This window comes from Macaca thibetana, chromosome 1 (genome assembly GCF_024542745.1).
Source record: "Macaca thibetana thibetana isolate TM-01 chromosome 1, ASM2454274v1, whole genome shotgun sequence".
NCBI lineage: Eukaryota > Metazoa > Chordata > Mammalia > Primates > Cercopithecidae > Macaca > Macaca thibetana.
Genome location: NC_065578.1, coordinates 134,819,602 through 134,845,243, shown reverse-complemented (window position 1 = coordinate 134,845,243; position 25,642 = coordinate 134,819,602). Strand labels below are relative to the sequence as shown.

At 54.3% G+C, this 25,642-nt stretch overlaps 1 protein-coding gene across 40 annotated transcripts in view; it reads left to right on the top strand.

The window, feature by feature from the left end:
- Positions 1 to 362: 362 nt before the first annotated feature.
- OBSCN (obscurin, cytoskeletal calmodulin and titin-interacting RhoGEF) overlaps positions 363 to 25,642 on the top strand; it is a 166,909-nt gene continuing 141,629 nt past the window's right edge. For 16 of the 40 annotated variants that reach the window (XM_050756950.1, XM_050756994.1, XM_050756941.1 and 13 more), the window contains exons 1-10: positions 384 to 1,054; positions 4,692 to 5,697; positions 6,362 to 6,631; positions 7,085 to 7,345; positions 7,701 to 8,009; positions 8,482 to 8,748; positions 9,353 to 9,634; positions 9,944 to 10,219; positions 12,185 to 12,460; positions 17,612 to 17,887. In XM_050756950.1, coding sequence (XP_050612907.1) covers positions 4,710 to 5,697; positions 6,362 to 6,631; positions 7,085 to 7,345; positions 7,701 to 8,009; positions 8,482 to 8,748; positions 9,353 to 9,634; positions 9,944 to 10,219; positions 12,185 to 12,460; positions 17,612 to 17,887 — 3,205 coding nt within the window. In that variant the 5' untranslated portion in view covers positions 384 to 1,054; positions 4,692 to 4,709. Of the gene's footprint in view, positions 1,055 to 1,329; positions 1,525 to 4,691; positions 5,698 to 6,361; positions 6,632 to 7,084; positions 7,346 to 7,700; positions 8,010 to 8,481; positions 8,749 to 9,352; positions 9,635 to 9,943; positions 10,220 to 12,184; positions 12,461 to 17,611; positions 17,888 to 25,642 lie in introns of all 40 variants that reach the window. The other 24 variants (XM_050756913.1, XM_050756856.1, XM_050757050.1 and 21 more) reach the window with 12 other exon arrangements.

Below are 25,642 nucleotides of genomic sequence, written 5' to 3'. Positions count from 1 at the left end.
CTCTCAGACCCAGCTGAGGCCTCCAGGAGGGCCCCTGGTGGGCAGCGGCTTGCCACAGGCCTGGGCCTGGCCAAGCAGGGTGCACCAGGCTCCTGCCTCCATCCCTCAAGTGCCGGCCCTCAGGTGGGTGCTGGGTCCTTCTAGGGGGTGGTTCTGCGTCCCCTCTGGGGGCACTACTGGGGCTGCCTCAAGATCCATCCTGGACTCCCCTTGGGATGGTCCCTTGTCTCCCTCAGAGCCTTCCTGGGTCCCCCAGGCTCCTTCCTGGCCCACACTCCAGGATGCTGGTTTGAGGTGAGGGGAGCAGGCCAGCTACAGCCCCTGGCCAGCATCACTGCTGAGGACACAGGGTCCCCCCATCCCTGGCTGTGGTCCCCAGCCTGCATCACTGCTAAGGACAAGGGTACCCCTGTCCCTGGCTGTGGCCCCCGGCCTGCATCACTGCTGATGACACAGGCAACCCTGGCCTCCATCCCTGCTGAGGACACAGGGTCCCCCCGTCCCTGGCTGTGGCTTCTGTCCCACATCACTGCTGAGGACACAGGTGTTCCCCGTCCCTGGCCGTGGCCCCCGGCCTCCATCGCTGCTGAGGACACGGGTGTGTTCCCCGTCCCTGGCTGTTGCCCCCCGGCTGGCATCACTGCTGAGGACACGGGGTCCCGCATCCCTGGCTGTGACCCCTGGCCTCCATCATTGCTGAGGACACAGGCGTTTGTCCCCCCTCCCTGGCTGTGGCCCCGAGCATCTGCCCTTTGCCTCCCACAGGGCCGAGGGTGAAACTGAATCCGGGATGGTGACACCCGGGTTATTTTGGAGCTGGGCTGGGCCAGCCTGGCCCGCACAGGGGGTGGGGTGGGGGCGGGCCCAGCCTTCTCCAACTGACAGTGTCTGCCTGTCCTTTTGTCCCCGTCCAGTTTGAGGAGCGGCTGGAGTGTGGGCTGCTGGTAGGTAGCCTGCTGGTCCTGGGCCCTCGGAGGGAGGTGAGACCCGGCAGCCCCTGCCTCCCAGCCAGCACCCCCGGCCTGTGTGCTGCCCAGAGCCCCCACAGGGAAAGGTGAGGAGACAGAGCCGGGCAGGGTGGGGGCAGTTCTGTGCCCTGGAGGGTGGCTCCACTAAAGATCACGTCTGGGGAGTGGGGAAGCCTTTGGGGTCTGGCCACAGTGCGGCTCCCTGTGGCCGGGCTGGGGTTCCAGCCTCTGCTCCCTCTCAGCCCCAGAGCTGCTCCCTCTCAGCCCCAGGCCCTTCACATAGGGATGGAGCCACTAAGCTGGCCTGGGGCTGTGGGGTAGCTGGGGCAGTGCCCTACACCCACCGTTCCCTCTACCCCAGAGTTGACCCTCGCTCAGAGAGCGGCCTGGGGGTCCGGCTGGCCCTGCCCCCAGCACTGCTGAGATAGATGCCCGGTGACAGCTGGGGCTATTTTGGGCCTGTTGGCTCAGCAGAGGGGACAGCCAGAGGGGCGCTGACACCTGACTCCAGGAAAGAATTTCCCCGGAGCGCTTGAAGCCTCCAGTGGGGTCTAAGGTGAGGCACAGCCCTGGGACACTGCCCTTGGAACTTCATGCTGGAAGGGCGCAGGAGCACAGGCTGCCCAGGTTGCCTGTTTGTGTGGGGGTGGGGAGGGCCGGTGAGGTGGCGCCCTGGGAGCTGCCTCCCACTCTGGACTCTTCCTGATGATGGTCCCGGGGCCCCTGGAGGACCAGAGTGGCAAAGTTCTGCAACAGTCAGGGTGGAGGGGCTGCTGAGGGGTGGGCGGCTGTGGACAGGGCCTGTCACCCGGGACATGGTTGGGGGGGTCCCACGAGGTTGGAGTGACGCCTCTGAAGGGTTGAGGAGCCCAAGTGTGGTCCATGGTGGGTAAAAGGCTTTCCTGGGAGGCTGAGGTCTGCCCCCCCGGGGAAGCTCGTGGGGTGCCCAGACCCAAAACGTGGCAGAGAAAGAAGACAGCCTCTGCAGATGTCTCAGTGCCTGATGGATTTCCTGGGAGCCCCAGGGGTGACCGTGATGGCCCCCTTCCTGCTCGGCCTGTTTCCTCATCTGTGATATGGGTTGTCAGGGAGGAAGATGGCTCCTGAATCCTCAAGTGTCCTTGCTTGGTGAGCCCTTCTCTGGCCCCAGGCCTGCTGACTGGCGGGGATGCCTCCTGACGGGGCTGCCACGAGCCCCCCAGACCCTGCAGTCGGCCTCCTGGGTCTGCACCAGGTGACAGAATGCAGGCCCCAGGGCCATGGTGCCATCCCTGGCAGCTGATGAGGACCTCAGTGTCTACCCGCTCTTCCCAGGCCAAGGTCAGCCTGTGCCCCTCTGTCCCTTTAGCATGGGCAGTAACGGGAGCTCCCTGACCTGTCCCAGTCCTCTAGGCCCAGAGAAGTTACCCACACATGCTGCCTCATCTGTTGTTCCACTGTGACCCTGGCAGCGCCAGCTGGGGCTCTGGGTGTGGCAGAGGTTGGGGGAGAGAACACCCCGTTCTGTTTTTGGGGAACCCACAGACCTGCTATATGATTTTTTTTTTTTTTTTTTTAAGAGACTGGGCCTTGCTCTTTTGCCTAGGCTGGAGTGCAGTGGCATAATCATAGCTCACTGCAGCTTTGACCTCCTGGGCTCAAGCCATCCTCCTGCCTCAGCCTCTTGAGTAGCTGAGACAGCAGGCACCTGCCACCACATTGAGTTAACTTTTTTAAAAATTGTTTTTGTAGAGATAGGGTCTCACATTTTGCCCAGGCTGGCCTGGAACTCCTGGGCTCAAGGGATCCTCCCACCTCTGCTTCCCACAGTGCTGGGATTACATGTGCTTGCCACCACAACCTGGCCTGACTGTATGACTTTGGAGAGTGCTGGGGACAGCCCAGAGCTCGTGGGCCCTGGAGAGTTGATGTCAAAGTAGCCCTTTGAGTCCTGGGAGGAGCCCATAGAAGCAAATTCCTGGAAAGGGTGAAACTCGGACCCCAGTCCCTGCTGTGGGCGGGCCCCTGCCCAGGTCCTCCCCAGCCCCAGAGCCCTGCTGTGGGTGGGGAGGCTAGGCTGCAGCAGAGGTGCTGACTGCACAGTGAGTCAGCAGACTGGTACCCACTGCCCGCAGTCCAGCCCTGCTCCAGCCTCAGCCTGACCAAGGGGATTAAGGGGGATTAACTACCTGAATCGCAGGACCAGGAGGAGGGCCCAGGAGAGTCACCCTGGCTCAGCCCACAGTGGGCAGCCCAGGCCCAGAAGCTGGTGGCTCTGGCCTGAGGGAGAGTGCAGGCAAGGTGCCCTGGCAGGGGCCTCTCCACCATGAGGTGGTTGTGTCTGCCAGAGCTGGAGGGAGTCAAGGCACCCCGGGCCAGCCCATGTCAGCGGGGCCCACTCACACCTGCTGTTCCTACAGAAGAGCTGCACAGGCAGGCAGGGCAGTGTCACCCCACACCATCTATATGGGGGGATCTGTACTGGGGTGGCTGGCCTCTGGGCTTGGCCTGGGGTGGTGAAAGGACAACGTCACCCGGGGCCTTTGGTACTGAGGTGCCCCGGAGGACCCAGGTGTCCACCCTCAACCCTGCAGCATGTCCAGCTGGCCAGTGTGGCTGAGAACTGTGGGGTGACCAAGTTGGGCCCAGCTGACCCAGCCCAGCTGGTCTCAGCCTGGAGGTCTCCAGCTCTTCCAGGGGGATATTACTGGCCTTGCCAGCTCCAGACTCGGGTCCCCCAGCTATGCTCCCCAGCCAGATATCTGACTGTGCTGCCCTTGCATCCCAATCCGACCCTGGGACTCAGTGGAGGGGCCTGGGAACAAGCAGCTAAGTGGTTTCCAGTCCTTCCGGCTCATGGATGAGCATGCCCCTGGGGAGGAGGGAGGTGTGTGACCCTGCAGAAGAGGTGAGGCCCCTCTGCAGCAAGGGCAGCTGCAGGCGGGACTGGCCGCTCAGTGCAACCTGGAGGGGCTGCTGAAGGAGAGCTGCCCTAGGGGTCGGGGTGGGGGGGGGGGCGGGTGGGATGGGAAGGGGGTGAAGAAGAGGAGGGAGTAAGGGTGTTGCCCAGGGCAGAGGATGCAGCTCACCTAGAAGAGGCTCAGAGGGGAGCCTGCCAGGGTGGAGAACCGGTGACTTTGTTGTGTGATAGGCAGAGGAGATGGGCATGAGACCAGTGCCCATGGTGGGCCTCCTGCACCCAGGGCTGCCGGGGCCCAGCGAGCCTCCCCTTCTTGGTGTGGGAGACACACAGGCCAGCTGAAGTTTTAGGCCCCAGAGGCAGCAGTGTGTGGGGCAGGAGAAAGGACACCCCCCGCACCAGGCAGGTCTGCGTGCCTCAGGAAGGTGCTGCAAAGCTTGTAGGCTGTGAGGAACTGAAAATAGCGGGCACTTCGAGGGAGGGGGCCCTGCCTGGTTGCTGGGGGGTGTAGGTTTGGGACATGTGCTCCAGTAACTGTAGCTGGGGCAGTGGGTCTCTGTAGGTACGGAGAGGGAAGGAGATGTTCTCAGACGCTAGAAGAGCCGTTTGCAGGTGAGGGTACCAAACCCCAAATGCCCAGAAAAGGGCAAGTCGGCACTCCTGGGCCAGATGTGAACCGGTGATGCTTCCTCAGGGCGCGAGGCGGGGGTGGGGGGTGGAAATAGGATGTATGGAGGTGTTGAACTGGGTTCCCCAGGCAGCACGGTGGGGTGCACCCGGGCGTCATTCCAATCCCCACTAAGAGCATCCCCACCTCCTCGCAGGTCCCCGCTGCCACCCTCATGGATCAGTCACAGTTCAGCGGGGCGCCCCGCTTCCTCACCCGGCCCAAGGCCTTCGTGGTGTCGGTGGGCAAGGACGCCACCCTCAGCTGCCAGATCGTGGGGAATCCCACGCCACAGGTGAGCTGGGAGAAGGACCAGCAGCCGGTGGCGGCGGGCGCGCGCTTCCGTCTGGCCCAGGACGGCGACCTCTACCGCCTCACTATCCTGGACCTGGCGCTGGGCGACAGTGGGCAATACGTGTGCCGCGCGCGCAATGCCATAGGCGAGGCCTTCGCCGCTGTGGGCCTGCAGGTGGACGCGGAGGCCGCCTGCGCCGAGCAGGCGCCGCACTTCCTGCTGCGGCCCACGTCCATCCACGTGCGCGAGGGCTCAGAGGCCACCTTCCGCTGCCGCGTGGGTGGCTCCCCGAAGCCGGCAGTGAGCTGGTCCAAGGACGGGCGGCGCCTGGGTGAGCCCGACGGCCCCCGCGTGCGCGTGGAGGAGCTCGGTGAGGCGAGTGCGCTGCGCATTCGGGCGGCGCGGCCGCGCGACGGCGGCACTTATGAGGTCCGCGCCGAGAACCCGCTGGGCGCCGCCAGCGCCGCCGCTGCGCTCGTGGTGGACTCAGACGCCGCGTACACTGCCAGCCCTCCCGGGACCTCCACTGCCGCGCTCTTGGCGCACCTGCAGCGGCGGCGCGAGGCCATGCGCGCCGAGGGCGCCCCGGCCTCACCGCCCAGCACCGGCACGCGCACCTGCACTGTGACCGAAGGCAAGCACGCGCGCCTCAGCTGCTACGTGACCGGCGAGCCCAAGCCCGAGACGGTGTGGAAGAAGGACGGCCAGCTGGTGACCGAGGGCCGGCGCCACGTGGTGTACGAGGACGCGCAGGAGAACTTCGTGCTCAAGATCCTCTTCTGCAAGCAGTCGGACCGCGGCCTCTACACCTGCACGGCGTCCAACCTCGTGGGCCAGACCTACAGCTCCGTGCTGGTCGTAGTGCGCGGTGAGCTTCTGGGTGCGGGGCGAGCGGGCCCAGGTTCCTCCCCAACCCCTGCACCTGAGTCCTTTCGCCCTTGCGGGTGTAGTTTCCCATCCGCGTCTGTCCAGTCGTGGAATCCAGGGTTGCAGGTGTCCGTTCCTGGTGCGCAAAATGCGGGCGACCCCCCATGAGCTGCCTTAATGACCCGCAACCCGCTTTCCCAATCCAGTCCCCTGCCCGCCCCGCCCCCTCCGCGTGCCACCCCACCCCACCCCACCCCACCATTGGCCCACAGACGGGGGGGGGGGAGAGGCGTGAGGGGGGCGGGGCCGCAGGGGATCCCACCTCCTCAGCCCTGCCCTCTCCCTCGCGCTGCTCCCTCCCCAACCTCCACCACTCCGCCTTCTGCTCTTCTACTCCCCGCCCCGCAACTTCCCGACTCTCCCCTGCGCCCTTCCCAACCCGTAGCCCCTCTAGCTCCTCTCCCCACCCCACTCCTCTACCCTGCACCCTCCCCTTTCCAGCCACCCAGCCCCTCTGCTCCTGTTCCCTACTCCTTCCCACACCCTCACCTCTGCATCCTTCAGTCTCCTTTCCCGCCCACAATCCCCCAATTTTCCCCCTCCCACCCCGCCTTCGTCCTGCACTCTCCGGCCCCGCCCCTCTCACCAGTCTCCTCTCCTGGCAGAACCCGCGGTTCCCTTCAAAAAGCGGCTGCAAGATCTGGAGGTGCGGGAGAAGGAGTCGGCCACGTTCCTGTGCGAGGTGCCCCAGCCGTCCACTGAGGCCGCGTGGTTCAAGGAGGAGACGCGGTTGTGGGCGAGCGCCAAGTACGGTATCGAGGAGGAGGGCACCGAGCGCCGCCTAACCGTGCGCAATGTCTCGGCCGACGACGACGCGGTGTACATCTGCGAAACGCAGGAGGGCAGCCGCACGGTGGCGGAGCTCGCAGTCCAAGGCAGGCGGGGCGGGGCACGGGGGCAGCTTCGGGGAGGTAGCGGGGGCAAGGAAGCACCGAGGAGGGAGGCGGGAGGAGCCAGGCCGGACGGGCTGGGTGGGCACGGGGACGGGCAGGGTGCGGACGGGCTGGGCTTGCGAGGTACGAGTTGGGACCGGGGCAGGCAGGGGCGGGACCGGGGCAGGCAGGGGCGGGACTGGGGCGGGAAGGGCAGGTAAGGTGGGGGCGGAGGAGCAAGCTGGGGCGGGGCACAGGGTGGGGATTAGGGGGAATGGGAGATGTAGTGGGCAGGGGTCTTGCGGGACCGAGCTGGAACTTGAGCCGGCGGGACAGGAAAGGGGTTGAGCGGAGGAGTGAATTGGAGGCAGCCGAGAGATGGGGGCGAGCGGAGGAGCGAGTCTGGAGCGGAGGGTGCAGGGGCTGGTCTGACCGGCCCGGCTCCCTCCACCCCAGGAAACCTCCTCCGAAAGCTCCCTCGGAAGACGGCGGTGCGCGTGGGCGACACGGCCATGTTTTGCGTGGAGCTGGCGGTCCCGGTGGGCCCCGTCCGCTGGGTGCGGAACCAGGAGGAGGTGGTGACCGGGGGCCGCGTAGCCATCTCCGCAGAGGGCACGCGCCACACACTGACTATCTCCCAGTGCTGCCTGGAGGATGTGGGCCAGGTGGTCTTTATGGCTGGCGACTGCCGGACGTCCACCCAGTTCTGCGTGTCGGGTGAGGGCCTGAGGGTGCTCCCAGGATGGCGTCGCTTCCCTGCTGTCTCCCTGGTCCCAGTCCCCTGGCCTCCATTAGCTCAACTCTGGGCTTCAGCCTGCTGCTGCACGGAGGGCCGCCAGGGCAAGACCATAGTCCTGGCCCTCCAAGGTTAGGCTCCCTGAGCCCCTGCAGTCTTTCAGCTGCAGCCAGAGAAGTGGCTGCAGGTCTGGGGATGGAGGTTGTGGCCAGTGGTCCAGGTTTCCAGAGCAGCCCCAAGAGAGCTGGGGATCCTGTGATACCCCTCCAGGTGATTCCAGACCCAGGGCTCAGGAAGAGGCTCCCAGTAGGTGACCTCTGCCCACCCTCCACACAGCCCCCAGGAAGCCTCCCCTGCAGCCCCCTGTGGATCCTGTGGTGAAGGCCAAGACAGAGAGTTCCGTGATCCTCAGCTGGTCCCCACCACCCCATGGGGAGCGCCCTGTCACCATTGACGGCTACCTGGTAGAGAAGAAGAAACTTGGCACCTACACGTGGACCAGGTGCCACGATGCTGAATGGGTGGCTACACCTGAGCTGACCGTGGCTGATGTGGCTGAGGAGGGGGACTTCCAGTTCCGAGTGTCAGCTCTCAACAGCTTTGGTCAGAGTCCCTACCTGGAGTTCCCGGGGAATGTCCACCTGGGTAAGTGGGGCCTTCCTGTTACAACCTATGGGACTGCTCACCTGCCCTGGAATGCCCCAGGTCCAGCCTCAGGGAAGGTCAGAGTGGTCTCATGAAGACTTTCTGTGGGGAGGGGGGCTGCCAAGGCCTTGCCCTGATGCAGTTTTCATGGTGGGAAGGAGAGGTGACCCCACAACAGGGCCCCCAGGAGCCTGCCTGTCTCCAGCAGACCCAAGGGACAGGGCTCCAGGGCTGCCCCAGTCTGGTGAGGCTTATGGGATGCCGGAGGGGTCTCGGGGTAGCTGTACCTTGTCCTTGTTCCTTCATGAGCCTGACTTGTGCCATGAGCCTATGGGCGCTCTGTGTGCTGGCCAGGCTTCCTGGAGAAGGGACATTTGGGTCCAGGCTCTGTAGGAAGAGGAGGGGAAGGCAGAGACCCCCTCAGTACTCCCTACTCCTCCTTGGCCCCTTTCTGACGCTGCCCGCCCCACAGCTCCCCAGCTGGCCGTGAGGACACCGCTGAAGGCAGTGCAGGCAGTGGAGGGTGGCGAGGTCACTTTCTCTGTGGACCTTACGGTGGCCTCAGCGGGTGAGTGGTTCCTGGATGGGCAGGCCCTGAAGACCAGCAGTGTGTTTGAGATCCGCTCGGATGGCACCTGGCACATGCTTACCATCCGGGAGGTGCCTGCCAGCCTGCACGGGGCGCAGCTGAAGTTCGTGGCCAATGGCATTGAGAGCAGCATCCGGATGGAGGTCCGGGGTAGGTGCAGGGTCCCAGCCTGGGACCCTGAGCCTTATTTCTCCAGGGTGGGCTCCGTCAGGGCTCCAGGTAGGGCTGCTACAGGTCTGAGGGCCCCAGGACACCCTTTCAGCCTGCAGGTCACTGGGATGAAGCAGGCAGGGTGGTGGGCGTGCGAGGACTTACTCAGGCTGGCTGGTGGCACTGGTCCCTGGCGTCTGGGTGAGGGCCTGGGGCTGCAGGGGTCCTGTTGGGCAGAGCCTCATGTCTGTCTCCCTCCTTCCCTCCTTTCCCACTCCTCGCTCCTCTCTCTTGTTCATCTTTTCCCTTCCGTTTCTTTCCTGCTTCTCTCCTGCTTTTCTCTGTCTCTGCCGTCCCATGCCTGGCTGTTCCACCTCCGTCTCCACTGCTTCTCTGGTATATTTGTGACCTCTGTTCTGCCATTTTCTCCCCTGCCTGCCTCTCCTTCGCTGTCCTCCCGTGCTGTTCTCCTGGGTCCCTCCCTTTATCTCTTTCTCTGCCCTGTGTCTGTCTCTCCTTGTCTCCCCTTCCGTCCATTCTCCTCTGTCCACCTTTCTGTGCCTCTCCATCCATTCCCCTCTGGCCACGCATACCCGGCCCCCAGCGGCACCAGGGCTGACTGTCCACAAGCCGCCAGCCGCAGCTGCCCGGGAGGTGCTGGCTCGGCTGCACGAGGAGGCGCAGTTGCTGGCTGAGCTGTCAGATCAGGCTGCGGCTGTGACGTGGCTGAAGGATGGTCGCATGCTGCCCCCAGGCCCCAAGTATGAGGTGCAGGCATCGGCCGGGAGGCGGGTGCTCCTTGTGCGAGATGTGGCCCGGGAAGATGCAGGCCTCTATGAGTGCGTCAGCTGCGGGGGCCGCATCGCCTACCAGCTGTCCGTGCAAGGTGGGGGCAGCTGGCAGCCTCTGCGGGGTTCTCTGACTTTGTGGGGAGGGTGAGGGACAGGGCAGTGGGGGCAAGCCCAGTGTGGTAGGAGGAGGGACTCTGTAACTGGGTGGTTGCTCTGGTGGGCACAAGTCCCAAGGTTAGAGTCAGCAGGCCGAGCTGGTTGCTTGCCCAGCAGGGTCCCTCTGGCCTGGTGAGCCTGGGTGTCCTGTGTGGTCCCAGAAGCCGGAGCAGCTCCAGCTTGTGAGCACTGTGGCTGAGTTTGTGCTCAGGGCCTCTGCAATCTCTGACCCGCCCTGTGTCCTGCAGGCCTCCCGTGCTTTCTGCACAAGGACATGGCAGGCAGCTGTGTGGATGCCGTGGCTGGGGGCCCGGTGCAGTTTGAGTGTGAGACCTCCGAAGCCCATGTCCACGTGCACTGGTACAAGGATGGCATGGAGCTGGGCCGCTCCGGTGAGCGCTTCTTGCAGGAGGATGTGGGGACGCAGCACCGGCTGGTGGCAGCCACAGTCACCAGGCAGGATGAGGGCATCTACTCCTGCCGTGTGGGCGAGGACTCTGTGGACTTCCGGCTCCGCGTCTCTGGTGAGCACGCTGTGTGTGCATGCATCCCGGCCCATGCTGGGTGGGGAGCAGGTCTGGCTGCCTCCAGCACAGCAGGATTGACTTTCCTGACCCTTCTTTTCTCCAGCAAATGGTTCAGGGTGTCAACTGAAAAAAAAATCAAGGTTTTAAAAGAATTAGTTTTATTCAGAAGGCTCGAGAATTGTGGCCCAAGAGAGTCTTTCAAACTTTCTATTAAGCTGCTCCAAAGCAGAGTTTTGCAGGTCATACATAGGTGTGGAAGGCTCTGTAGCTGCTCAGAAGGTACCTTTAGAGCCAGAGCTCCTCACAGCTTGGGTGCACCTGGTTACAGATGACAGAGGCACAGTCATGAATACTGCCAGATGTTATCTCACATGCAGGGAGAAGAAGGGGCCCGCACCATTGAACTTACCTTTCCTAAAATTGCTGTACTTCAGGCAAGAGACATGGGAACCTGCGCTGTGTCCCCCAGGGCTGTGCTCACTCACTGGGCCAGGATTGGTGAATTCTGCTGGCAGACCAGGATGAGCAAACATAGCTTCTTATGTTTGCTGCCTTGTCCCAGAGGACATTTGCTTCTCTGTTTGGGAAAAGAAATGACATGAAAAACTGACGTTTACATGGGTAAAGAATCTAAATGTAGAAAATAAGAAAAGATAACATGAAGGAAATTGTGGAAAGTGGACATGGACTTGGTTTTTTTAGGCTTTAGGAGAATTTTTTCCATCTGCACCTGGGCCTCTGTCTTCTGTTGTGTTTCATCGTCGCCGCTGGGGCTCACTCACAGCTCTACGGACGCTTTTGTGTATTATGTGTTTGTGGGCCAGGCTTAGGGCTGGGCACTTCATTTAAAATGTGTTTTTATCTTATTTTGTATTTTATTTATTTTATTATTTTATTTTTGAGACAGGGTCCGCCCAGGCTTGGGTGCAGTGGTGCCATCTCGGCTCACTGAAGCCTCAACGTCACAGACTCAAGCAATCCTCCCACCTCAGCCTCCCAAGTAGCTGGGACCACAGGCGCGTGCTATCAAGCCCAGCTAATTTGTGTATTTTTTGTAGAGATGAGGTCTTGCTATGTTGCCCAGGCTTGTCTCAAGCAATCCTCCTGGCTCAGCCTCCCAAAGTGCTTGGGCCAAAAATGTTTCTAAAGCCCTTCTCCTTGTTTTTAAGATGAGGGGACTGAGGCTGAGCGGAGCCACAGATGGGAGTGTCTTTGACAGGTTAAGATTTGAATGTAGGTGGCTCTGAGCCCTGGCTCTTTCTGGAAGCCTCCTGGGCCCAGAGGTGTTGACTGGGAGGCTGAAGGAGGAACACAGAGGGCTTCTCAGGGAGCATGGCTGTAGGACCTCTGTGGGCCGGGTCCCACTCACATAAGCCACGACAGGGAGGGCCCAAAGGCCAGGCTCTGGAAAACTATCCTGCTGGCTTCCAGGGGGAGGTATGTGGGCATTTAACATATAAAAGTTTAAAAATCGTGCCAGCCCAGCCCTCTAACTTTCACAGTCCAATGGCCAATTCGTCCACAATGCAGAACACAGCCTGTGCCTGCTCTCTGTTGTTTGAGTCATCGGGAGCATCTGTGAAGCTGAACCTTCTCTCCGTCTTGGTCCACATCATGGCCTGTGTCCATAGGCGGTGGACCTCCAGGACGGGCGGGAGTTTAGGGGAGAGAGAGACAGCATGCTGGGTCTGCGAAGGACACCCAGGCCACAAGGCCCTATTGACAGCTTCTTGTAGGCACATGCCCCACCCTCCTGGCGCATGCTAGGGCCTTCACGGGGCAGGGGTTGGGCATCACAGCTGCCTGTGCATGGGAAGAGCTACGCCTGAGCACACGGACCACGGAGGAGCCTGCGGCGGGACTGTGCGTGCCTGGGGTACAGAATCTGATAACCAAGAACCAGGCCCTGCAAACCTCACTTGGAAGGGCCTCTGACCCCACCTTCCCCCTTATCCATCCCAGAGCCCAAGGCGGTGTTTGCCAAGGAGCAGCTGGCTCGCAGGGAGATTCAGGCCGAGGTGGGGGCCAGCGCCACGCTGAGCTGCGAGGTGGCCCAGGACCAGACGGAGGTGACGTGGTACAAGGATGGGAAGAAGCTGAGCTCCGGCTCGAAAGTGCACGTGGAGGCTGTGGGCTGTACGCGGAGGCTGGTGGTGCAGCAGGCGGGCCAGACAGACGCTGGGGAGTACAGCTGTGAGGCCAGGGGACAGAGGATCTCCTTCTGCTTGGACGTTGCAGGTGGGTCCCTAGTGGCACGGTCAGCGCCTGTCCAGGTGGTGGAGTGTGTGCTGCACTGGCACTCAGCACCTCTGCCCCTCTCTGCGTCTCCTGTTCCTGGCCTGTAAGGGAAGGCTGTGCTGCCTGCAGCGGTTCTGTTAGAAAATCCAGCATTCTTGTGCACACCCACAGAGCACCGTGCTGCACTAGCCAGGATCCTTTGTATGTTTATTCAGAAGCCTGTTTTCTGCTCCTGGTTGAGACCTTCCGCAGACCAGTGGCTTTTGTCTTTGTTCTGAGGGAGCTGCAGTTGTGCCTTTTGTTTAGGGCGCTGCAGTCTCAGCTGACCATGGAGTCTCCTCTCCCGTGGGGACCCTTGGTGTGTCCCCTCTGCTCCCAGACTTAGCGTGTGGGGACAGCATTCCTTGTCTTCCCCTCCTGGCCACACTGCTGCCTGCAGCTTCTGCCTCTAGAGTAGAAGGAACCAGGAAGGTGCCGGAAGCTCACGCTTGACTGGAGTTGCCTTAAGATGACCTTGTGTGGGCCCCGCCAGGGCTTTAGAGTGAGCCCCCCTAGTGGGTTCATCGGCAGCCCCATCACCTGTCCCTGAGGGTCCACGTGCATGTGCCCTGCCAAGGTCATGCTTTCCTTGGGGCCACCTCATTCTCTTCCTCTGCTTCCTAAAACACCGGACATCATCTTCTTCCTGCAGAGGACACTGGGACCTCTGGGCAGTCCTGTCGCTCCTGCACACCCCTTCTTCTGCCTTGGCTCAGCCCGATCCTGGCCGAGGAAATCCTGCGCATCTGTCACTTGCATGATTCGGGGAGGCCTCTGGCCGCTCCCACCTTAGTGTTTAGGCTTTTCGGTGGGAGGCAGAATGCCCCTGTGGTTGGCGACCAGCTCTGGGACAGCTTTGGCGCCATTCCCAATGGGGTAAATGAACCCACCCCTGCCCATCTCAAGCTACACACGTGGCTTTGCTGAGTTTGGGATTGGGAAAGATGGTGGTGGCTCTCAGGAGCGTGGTGCCCTGGTGCCTATAGGTGCTCCGTGTGTCCCGTGGAGGTGCTGGTCTTGGTTGTAGGGGGAGCAGCCCTCTCCTCTCGGTGCTCCATGGGTGGGGGATGGGACCCGCAGCACGTCCTTATCCAGTGAGGTCCTTTCCCAAGACCCTCCTCTGTAGCTGCCATACTGCTGTGGCTGCTACCCTGTGTGCAGGGAGAGGGTCAAATCAGCAAAACTGGTTAGTTTTTTTTTTGGTAATTTTTTGTTGGTTTTTTTCTTTTTGCTAATTTCTTTCAAGATTTGTCTCTCCTCGTGGCTTCCTATGTTGGAGTATCATATCTACTTTGTCTTGGTCCCTGAGTTAAAATTTCCAGTGTAATATCTGATTGCACATATAAAGTTGTCTTTGTTATCATGAAATTAAGGAAGCTCTGGTGCCAACAGATTTTTTGTTTTGTTTTGTTTTGAGACGGAGTCTCATTGTGTCACCCAGGCTGGAGTGCAGTGGTGTGATCTTGGCTCACTGCAGCCTCAACCTTTTGGGTTCAAGTGATCCTCCCGACTTGGCCTCCTGAGTTGCTGGAACCACAGGCACGTGCCACCACACGTGGTTATTTTTTAAGAAATTTTTTGTAGAGATGGGGTCTTGCTGTGTTGCCCAGGCTGGTCTTGAACTCCTGGCCTCAAGCAGTCCCCCTGCCTTGACCTCCCAAAGTGCTGGGATTACAGGTGTGAGCCACTGCACGTGACTAAGAATTCTTTTTTCTTTTTGAAGTGGAGTCTCGCTCTGTTGCTCAGGCTGGAATACAGTGGCGCAGTCTCAGCTTACTGCAACCTCCACCTTCCAAGTGCAAGCAATTCTCCTGCCTCAGCATCCCAAGTAGCTGGGATTACAGGTGCCCGCCACCACCCCCAGCTAATTTTTTTATTTTTTATTTTTAGTAGAGACAAGGGTTTTGCCATGTTTGCTAGGCTGGTCTTGAACTCTTAACCTCAAATGATCCACCTGCCTCGGCCTCCCAACGTGCTGGGATTATAGGCATAAGCCACTGCGCCTGGCCCAACAATTTTTTAATAATGACATTTGAGATGTAATCGATGCACAGATTTTAAGTGTATCATTTGAGGGATTTTGGAAAATGTAGATACCGTGCATTACCATGTCCGCATCAAGGTACTGAGCATCTCTGTCTTGCTAGAAAGTTCCCTCATGCGGTCTACCCTTCACCCTGCTCCAGGCAGCTGCTGTCCTGATTCTCTCCCTATGTCAGTTGTGCCTTTTCTTTCTTTCTTTACTTTTCTTTTCTTTTCTTTTTTTTTTTTTTTTTGAGATGGAGTCTCACTTTGTCTCCCAGGCTGGAGTGCAATGGCGCGATTCCAGCTCACTGCAAGCTCTGCCTCCCTGGCTCACGCCATTCTCCTGCCTCAGCCTCCCGAGTAGCTGGGATGACAGGTGCCTGCCACCATGCCTGGCTAATTTTTTGTATTTTTAGTGCAGACAGGGTTTCACTGTGTTAGCCAGGATGGTCTTGATCTCCTGACCTCGTGATCCGCCCACCTTGGCCTCCCAAAGTGCTGGGATTACAGGCATGAGCCACCGCGCCTGGCCCAGTTGTGTCTTTTCTAGAACGTCATTGAAATGTTCAGAAACCCACCCTCTACAAAATGACTTGAAATGGGACATCAAATGTATAAGGAACTTTGAAAAAAGGGATTGCCCAGGGACCAAAAAATAAGAGGGAACTGTAGGATGGGTGCAGTGGCTCACATTTGTAGTCCCAACACTTTGGTGGGCCAAGGATGGAGGATCACTTGAGCCAGAAATTTCAAGACTAGCCTGGGCAACATAATGAGACCCTGCCTTTAAAAACATAAAAAAGTAGAATAATAATAATAATAATAATAATAATAAAAGACAAAAGAATGACTAGGTGAAGTTGGGGGCTTTGTGTACTTTGCAGTACCATAGAGCAGTCAAAACGAGCATAGGGCTGCGCATTGCAGCTGAAGAAGGGCGATCGATGCACGTGGTGTTGTACTGGAAAAGCAGGTTACAAAGCACAGCGTGACATTCTGTGTTTAGTGGTTAACAACACGCAGTGGCAGCAACACATGGCAGCTGTGGTTTATCTCCTGCCTGGAATCTCCGGAGATGCTCTTAGAGTGCCACACCTCTCACCTGTGTGAATCCTTGGTCATTCTATTTCAGACAGCAGGAAGTCGATGTGCAGAGGTGAAGTCACTTTGTCCAAGGTCACATCGTGGGTAAATGGTTGAACAGAGCAGCCTGACTTGCACATTCACCCTCAATAAACACACATACCGAGACAATAAAAGGAGATTCCAAAACCAGGATTCAGGCTGGGGTTACCTCTGAGGGGTAACTAGTGGTGATGGCGTTCTTCTTTCTTTACCAGGTGGGGAGTGTGTGGGTGTTCATTGTATTGTTTTTTTCTTTATTTTCTGCATATTCCTTCTTACCCACTGATCAACAGCATGTACATATTGTTTAGAAATAGGAAGGCAGAACTCGGGAAAAAATGAAAGGACTTTATTTTTTATTTATTTATTTATTTTTTTTGAGACGGAGTCTTGCTCTGTAGCCCGGGCTGGAGTGCAGTGGCCGGATCTCAGCTCACTGCAAGTTCCGCCTCCTGGGTTTATGCCATTCTCCTGCCTCAGCCTCTGGAGTAGCTGGGACTACAGGCGCCTGCCACCTCGCCCGGCTAGTTTTTTGTATTTTTAGTAGAGACGGGGTTTCACGGTGTTAGCCAGGATGGTCTCGATCTCCTGACCTCGTGATCCGCCCGTCTCGGCCTCCCAAAGTGCTGGGATTACAGGCTTGAGCCACCGCGCCCGGCCTCGAAAGGACTTTAAATTGGAGTTTCTGCAGAGCTAGGTAGTGGGGCCAGGTGGAGGGGTAGGGCATGGTGTTTTGGTGTGTTTTAGCTTATTTATTTATTTATTTTTTGTGGTACTCTAGTTTTTAATACTATTTTGTCTGCATGTGTATTTGTAGCTAGTTAATGGGCACAGATAGCACCTAAAAAGAAAACTCTTCTGTCTAATTTCATATATTCAAAGTTTGAAGACAGGTTCTACGGTTAGGAATGAGAATGGTGGTCGCTTTTGTAGGGGAGGCAACTGGGAGCTGTGTGAGTGTGGGGTGTGGGTTACATAGGTGCACATATCTGTGAGAACTCATAGAATTGTGCACCAGATCTGTGCATATCACTATGTGTACATGTTATCCTAGTTAAGAGGTAGCATAAGGGATTTTCATTTTTAGAGACAGGATTTTGTTCTGTTGCCCAGGCTGGAGTGCAGTGGTGCAGTCAGGGCTTACTGCGGCTTTGACCTCCCAGGCTCAAGCAATCCTCCCACCTCTGCCTCATGAGGAGCTGGGTACTCACATACCACCGTGCTCAACTAATTTTTTAATTTTTTGTAGAGACAGGGTCTCACTATGTTGTCCTGGCTGGTCTTGAACTCCTGAGCTCAAGTGATCCATCCAACTTGCCCTCCCGAAGTGCTAGGATTATAGGCATGAGCCACTGTGCCTGGCCTCATAAGCAATTTTTCGATGTATGAGTTTCCTCTCTGTGTTGAGGGAAACCCCAGACAGATACAGAGCAGCTCTGGCTTTAGTGCAAACCAGGGGAGAAGTGGCCAGGGGATGGTCTGTTTGGGTCATGGTTTTGTGGGAGAGAGGTTCCCACATGTCCTGTGATTTTCAGCGTGAACCCAAGAGGGTGTCTGTGTTTGCTATTTCTCCAGGCTTTCTGGGTTCTCAGGCAGAGTTTTCGTAAGTGCCAAGGGCATGATGTGGGTGTTTCACACAGTACCAGCAGCTTTTCCTTTCAAAGGGGAACTCTGCCAGGGTGGTGCTTTTTTCTAAGGCGTTACGGAATGTTTGGACTCCAGAGTATCTGCTACATATTGCTGATGGGCCTTGGGAAATTCTTCCCCATGCTGATGCTTGAAGCTTCCAATATGTGTTCTCTCTTGTTCAAACCCTCTGGCTGGCGGTTGGTGAGGCCACTGTTCATGGGCCACAGACAGCCCGTCATCAGTGGGCTCCAGCCTGAGCAGCCTCTGCATCTGAAACTTCAGTTTCTGTGCGCTGGAGTCTCTGACTGTGCATCCTTCCCTGTCCATCCCCAGAGCCCAAGGTGGTGTTTGCCAAGGAGCAGCTGGCACACAGGAAGCTGCAGGCAGAGGCAGGAGCCAGTGCCACACTGAGCTGCAAGGTGGCCCAGGCCCAGACAGAAGTGATGTGGTACAAGGATGGGAAGAAGCTGAGCTCCAGCTCAAAAGTGCGCATGGAGGCCACAGGCTGCACGCGAAAGCTGGTTGTGCAGCAGGCAGGCCAGGCGGATGCCGGGGAGTACGTCTGTGAGGCTGGGGGCCAGCGGCTGTCCTTCCATCTGGACGTCAAAGGTCAGTTGATCGAGCAGACATTTGAGCATCTCATGGGAGCAGGCCTGGGGGCAGTGTTTCAGCATAGGCTGGGACAGTGCTTGGTGGCCTCCTAAGGGCCTGTTTCAGCTAGTTATCTGCTGCTGAGTAACAGATCACTCCAAACTTAGAGGCCTGAAAGAATGATCAGTTTACCTCTCACCATTCTACAGGTTGAGAATTTGGTCAGGGCTCAGCAGGGGTGGCTCATCTGTGCTTCATGTGGTGTTGGCTGGGGCTGGGGGATCTGACTGGCCTCATTGGTGCACCTGACCAAGGTCTAAGCTGGGATGGCTCCAGTGGATGGCGGATGGCCAGGATGATAGGCCTGTCTCTTCTTCTGATGTCAGCTGGCCTCACTCCCATGCCTGCAACCTCATTCTTTCCTCCGTGGTCCCTCTCTTTTTGGGCTTCTTTCCATGGTGACTGGATTCTTCTCCTAGGGAATGGTAGAAACTATGAGCCTTGTTAACCTGGGTTCTCAGGACTCCCAGAGTGTTACTTTCCCCCATGTTCTGTTGCTCAAAGCCAAGCATAAAGCCAGCCTAGTCTGCAGGAACTTGGGTGTAGGGAAGTAGACCCTACTGTCAGTGGGGGAGTGGCATGTCCTGTTGTAGAACATTGTGCACCCAGGGCATCTTGACTCATCACAACCTTTTTAACAGTTTATCACAAGGACATGGGCTCTGTTTAATTCTCTGCCATCCTGAACATGGTATCTTTTTCTTTCAAATGCTTGCCTCATGGTCACAAGGTGGCTTCCATAGCTCCAGCCATCATATTCAAGATGGGAAGATGTAGAAAGGGTGTGTATTAGTTTTTTTGTTTTCTGCTTATTTTTTTAACTGCTTTGCAACAAATTACCACCAACTTAATGGCTTGAAACAATGCTCACTGAGTATCTCACAGTTCTGTAAGTCAGAAGTACAGGCATGGTGTGCCGGGGTTCTCTGTTCAGGGTCTCAGAAGCTGAAGTCAGGTGCCTGCTGATTAGTTCTCTTGGTTCCTGTTTCTAGCTTACCCAAGTTGTTGGCAGAATTCAATTCCTTGCAATTGTGGGTCTGTGAGCCCATGGGTCCAAGGCCCTATTTCTTGGCTGGCTGTCAGCCAGGGAGCTGCTGTCATATCCTAGAGGCCACCTCATTCTTTGCCATGTGGCCTTCGTCATCAGGCCAGTAATGGATAATCTCCCTTGTGTCATGTCACTCTCAGACTTCAAATCTCTTTTGCCAGGGAAGAGACCCCTCCCATTTATGGCCTCACCTGATTAGGCCCAGCCCACCCAAGATCATCTTCCTTTCGAGGAACTTAAAGTCAACTGATTTGAGACCTCATTCCATCTGCAGGTTTCCTTCACAGCAGCACCTAGATTTAGTGTTTGGGCATTCTTAGAATTCTGCCTCCCTCGTTGTGGATGTTTCTGGCTGTCTCTTCTGTTTGGAAAACAAAAACTTTTCTTGAAGTAGGGAGCACATCAACCCCCATGCCTCCTTGACTTGGTGGGGTCTTGCAGCCATGCTCAGCTCCAGGTAACCTGGAGAATGTGCCCCTGGCCTTACAGCCTTGGCAGGGGGACGTGGAGGAGGAGGAGGTGGACCTGTGGTGGGAGAAGCTGGCCTGGGACTGGCCCCGCAGCTCATACCCCATAGCTTGGGTTTCCACCTCTTTCTGAGGCAGGCTGGCGGTGGGATCGGCGTGTGTGTGGGGTCAGAATGCCACTTGTGTCTCATTCCTGTCTGTCTGCTGAGTGACCTTGGGTGAGTTGTTGATGTTGTTTCATCCCCAAATTCACATCCACCTGGAACCTCAGAATGGGGCCTTATTTGGAAACAGGGTCTTTGCAGATGTAATTGAGGCACCTTGTGATGAGGTCATGGACTAGGGTGGGCCCTGAGTCCAGTGACAGTGTCCTTAGACAGACTGGGAGACACATACAGAGGAGGCAACCATGAGGGATGGAGGCTGACACTGGAGCGATGCGGCCGCAAGCCCAGAGATGCCAGGAGCCCCTAGGAGCTGGGAGAGGCAAGGTGCGTCCTCCCCTAGAGCCTCCTGAGGGAGCACAGCCCTGCTACACCTTGATCTCAAACTTCTGGCCTCCAGAACTGTAAGAGGATGATTTTCTGTCATTCTGAGCCACTTATCTTGTGGTGAGCTCTTATGGCAGCCCCCATAAACTCAGACAGTTGGCCTCTCTATGCCTCAGTTTCCTCATCTACAACATGGGAGTCATTATTATGGCATCTGGGGACTGTGCCTGTGCAGGGCACTGTGAATTATAGCTGCTGGGATTGGATTTTGGGGGATAAATAGGTCAAGGAAGGAGGGCACGGCCAGCCTGGTGGTGTAGACACTGGCAGGCCTTCACCCCAGAGGGCCGTGGTGCGGGGTGGGAGGGGATGGAGGTGTGCCAGGCTGCAGGAGCTCAGAGGCACTAGCTACCAGCAGAGTGGGCACCAGGGTCTCTGGAAAGGTCTCAGTGGCAGTGGCTCATCCAGCCTGTTTCCCTGTCTGTAAAATGCGGATCCCAAGTGTACCCGGCTCTGAGGGCAGGAGAGGGGATGAACATGAGATAGTGCTTGGCAGGGGCTACACTAATTGCTTCATCTCGTCTTCCTGCTGCTGTTTTTACCCCTGGGGTGACACATGACTCAGACACTAGGGGGCCCAGGCTTGCACATCTGCAGGCTCTGTCACATTTGTGCACCAGGTAGAGAAGCAGACAATGTCTACAGCATGGGCCAGGGGTCCTGTGTGGCCACACAGAGGAATGCTGATGTTCAGCAAGTGCCTCGGTCCATGGGGGCTGCTAGAGCAGAGCACCATAGCCTGGGTAGCTCAGAATCCACAGAAGTGTGAAGTGTGCTGCTTGCAGAAGTCCAAGAGTAAGGTGCCAGCAGATTCGGTGTCTGGTGAGGCCACTTCCTGGTTCATAGAAGATGCCTTCTCGCTGAGTCTTCACAGTGGAAGGGATGAGGGAGCTTTTGGAGTCTCTTTTATAAGGGCATTCATCTCATTCATGACCCAACTGCCTCCTAAAGGCTCCTCCTTCTAACACCATGACCTTGGGGATAAGGATGTCAACGTGGGAATTTTGGGGGCCACAGACATTCCAACCATAGCAGTGAGAATGTGGGAGCTAGGTTTTGTGTCGCTCTCAGGGTTTTGAGAGTCCTACCCCAAAGGCAGGACTGGCAGGCTAGCATGTTCTCTGCGTAAATGCTTTTGTTAAATTGACTTCTTAACATATTGTATCATGCCCATCTGCTATTCTTGGAATGTTGTGTCCCCTCCACAGTTCATGTTGAAACTTAGTCCCCTGAGCAACAGTATTAAGAGGGGGCCTTTGGGAGGTGATTAGGCATCGAAAGCTCCACCCTCGTAAATGGATGAGTACCCTTCGATTATAAAAGGGCGAGTTCACCACTTCCATCCTGTCTCCCATGTGAGACACAGCAATAATGCGCTGTCTTGGAAGCAGAGAGCAACCCTCACCAGGCAGCTGAACCTGCCGGCACCTTTTATTTGTTTGGTTTTTGAGACAGGGTCCTGTTGTGTCACCCAGACTGGAGTGCAGTGGTGTGACCATGACTCACTGCAGCCTTGACCGCCTGGGCTCAAGCAATCCTCCCACCTCAGCCTCCTGAGTAGCTGGAACTATAGGCACGTGCCACCATACCTGGCTAATTTTCTCAATTTTTTGTTTGTAGAGATAGGGTCTTGCTATGTTGCCCAGGCTTATCTCAAACTTCTGGGCTCAAGCAATCCTCACAGCTCAGCTTCCCAAAGTGCTGGGATTATAGGAATGAACCACTGCACCAGACCTGATTGATTTTTTAAAGTACGTAATTCACGTAACATAAAATTCACCCTTTTATAGTGTACGATTTGGTGGTTTCTAGGTTGCACAACCACACCACAGTCTAATTCCAGAACATTTTCATCAACCCTAAAAGAAACTCTATGCCCCTTTGTAGTCACTCCCCATTCCCCTTCCCCTCAGCACTTAGCAACCACTAACGTGCTTTCTGTCTCCCTGGATTTGCCTGTTCTGGACATTTCATTTAAACAGAATCATATAATGTGTGGCCTTTTATGTCTGTCTTTTTTCACTGGGCATGATGTTTTCAAGGCTTATCATGTTGTAACATGTATCAGTACTTCCTTTTCATAGCTGAGTCACATTCCATTGTATGAACAGATCACATTTTGTTTATCTATGCATCGGTGGACAGGCATTTGAATTGTTCCCACTCTGGCAACTGTACATAATACTACTATAAACATTTGTATGCAGGCTTTTGTGTGAATGTATGTTGTCAGTTCTCTTGAGTAGATACCTAAAGAGTAGGGTTGCCAGGTCATACGGTAATATTATTTATCTTAGTAAGGAACTGTCAGACTGTTTTCTAGAGTGGCTGCACCATTTTACATTCTTCAATCAGCAATGTATGAAGGTTCCAGTTTCTCTACATCCTCACCAACTCTTCTTGTTTTCCATTTATTTATTTATATTTTATTTATTCTTTTTTTAAGAGTCAGGATCTCACTCTATTGCCCAAGCTGGAATGCAGTGGTGTGATCATGGTTCACTGCAGCATTGAACTCCTAGGATCAAGCAATCCTCCCATCTTAGCCTCCTGAGGAGCTAGGACTACAGGTGGGCACCACCACACCCAGCTAATTTTTGTATTTTTGGTAGAGATGGGGTTTCGCCATGTTGGCCAAGCTGGTCTTGAACTCCTCACCTCAAGTGATCCACCCACCTCGGCCTCCCAAAGTGCTGGGATTACAGGCATGAGCCACCATGCCCGGCCATGATGCTAGACCTTTTTTTCTGATAAATGATTTGCAAATATTTTCTTTCATTCATTTTTTTTTTGATTATGTCTTTTGCTACATGAAGCTTTTAATTTTGATAAAGTTTAGTCTGGACATAGTGATGTGTGCCTGTAATCCCACCTACTTGGGAGGCTGAGGTGGGAGGATTGCTTGAACCTAGGAGATTGAAGCTGCAGTGAGCTATGATTGCACCACTTTACTCCAGCCTGGGCAACAGAGTGAGACCCTGTCTAAAAAAGAAATATTTTCTTAATAAAGCTTAATTTATCCTCTTTTGTTGCTTGTGTGTTAGGTGTCATTCCTAAGAAACCATTGCCCAATCCAAGGTCATGAGATATACACCTCTGTTTTCTTCTAAGATTTTAGTAGTTTTAGCTCTTACATTTAGGACTTTGATCCATTTTAAGTTAATTTCTGAATATGATGTGAAATAGTGGTCCACCTTCATCATTTGCATGTGGAAATCCAGTTGTTCTAGCATCATTTGTTGAAGACATTTTTCACCATTGAATTTTCTTGGCACCCTTGACCATAAATGTAAAAGGTTTATTTCAGGATTCTCAATTCTATTCCATTGACTTCTAAGTTTATCCTTATGTCAATACCACAGTCTTGATTACCATATTTTTGTAGTAAGTTTTGAAATTAGAAAGTGTGAATTTTCCAACTTTGTGTTTTTTCAAGATTGTTTTGGTTATTCAAGGTCTACTGCATTTCCATATGAATTTTAGAATCAGCTTTTCAAATTTTGGAAAAAAGGTAGGTGGGATTTTAATAGGGTTTACATTGAATGTGTAGATCAATTTGGGGAGTATTGTCATTTCTTCTAATCCATGAGTATGGGATACGTTTCTGTTTATCTGGGTCTTTTAAGATTTCTTTCAATGGTGTTTTCTAATTGTCAACATATAAAGTTTGCAGTTCCTTTGTAAATTTATTGCTAAGTAGTTAATATTTTGGATGCTACTCTCCTTGGAACTGTTTTCGTAATTTCAGTTTTGGAGTGCCATTGCTAAGGTACGGAAATAGAATTGACTTTTATATGTTGGTCTTGTATCCTGCAACCTTGTTGAACTTGTTGATTAGCTCTAATAGTTCTTTTGTGAATTCCTGAGGATTTTTTGTACACAAGATCATGCTGTCTCTGAATAGAGACAGTTTTACTTCCTACTTTGGGACGTTTCTTCTTTTTAAAGTGTAGGCATTTACAGCTGTGCATGTCCCCCGAGCAGTGCTTTCACTGCATCCTGTAGTTTTGGTATGTTGTGTTTTCATTTTCATTCATCTTAAAGTATTTTCTAATTTTTCTTTTAATTTCTTTTTTAAAAGTGTGTTGCTTTATTTCCACATATTTATGTATTTTACAGTTTTCTTTCCATTTTCTAGCTTTATTCCATCATGGTCAGAGAAGATACTTTGTCTGACTTCAACTCATAAAAATGTATTGACACTTATTTTGTGGCCTAATAGATGGTCTATCCTGGACAGTGTTCCATACACACTTGAGGAAAATGTGTATTTTTCTCCTGTTGGTTGGAATATTCTATACAGTCTTTTGTTGATTGGAATATTCTATACAGTGTTCCCTGTGGGGGATAGGTTCCAGGACTCCTGTAGATACCAAAATCCATGGATCATCAAGTTCCTTATATAGAATGGTGTAGTGTTTGCATATAACCTACGCACATCCTTCTTTATGTTTTAAATCATCTCTAGATTACTCATAGTACCTAATACAATGTAAATGTTATATAAATAGTTGTTATATATATTTCTAAAAATGTATATTACTTTTATTGTTGTGTCATCATTTTTTTTCCAGAATATTTTTGATCCTCGGTTGGCTGAATCTGCACACGTGGAACCTGTGAATTTGGAGGGCTGACCATATAAATCAGTTAGGTCTAGTTGATTTATAGCATTGTTCAGTCCTCTTGGTTTTAATAGATCTTTTTTCTAGTCATTCTATTATTGAAAGTGGGGTATTGAAGTCTTCAATGTTGTAGACATTTTTTCTTTTTGTAATTCTGTTGATTTTTGCTTCTCATATATTGCCCTCTGCTTTAGGTGAGTATATGTTTATAATTGTGATATCTTATTGAGAGATTGGCCCTTTCACAGTGTGTAGTGTTGTTTGTTTCTTCTGGCGGTTTGGTTTCGGGGTCTGCCTTGCCTGGCATTTGGGAGCCGTTCCTGCTCTCTTTTGGCTGCTATGGTTTATGGAGCATCTTTAAGCCTTCCACCTGTTTGCGTCTTTGGCTCTAAAGTGTATGTCTTATAGACAGACGGATAATGACTTTTTAATTAAGAATTAGTTTTATAATTGAGCTGAAATTCACATAACATACAGTTAACCATTTTGAAGTGTACACTTCAGTGGCATTTAATGCATTCTCAATGTTGTGCAACCACCACCTCTGTCTAGTTTCAAAATTTTTCATCGGAAAATTTTCACCAGAACACCCCATAGTCATTGGGTTATTCCTTTACATTCTTCCCTCCCCCCATCATCTGGCCACCCCACATTTTGCTCGTTGTCTCTATAGATTCGTTTGTTCTGGTTACTTCATGTAATAGAAATCTTGCAATATGCGTCCCTTGTATCTGGTTCTTTTACTTTGTGTAAACTTTTCAAGATTCATCCAAGTTGTGCGTAACATGTTCCAGGGCTTCATTACTTTTTATGGCTGAATAGTGTTCCATTGGATGTATATATCACAGCATATCACAGATGCTGTTAATTTTTGTTGCTGTTTCTGTTGCTTTTGTTTGTGTGTTTAGTGACTTTTCTGAACTAATTCTTTAAAGTCTGTGTTCCTTATCGTGAGTGGCCACTGAAGCCTCTGCTCAGTGAGCTTATTGGCCAGCTGATGATTAGAACAGTGATTTTACTAG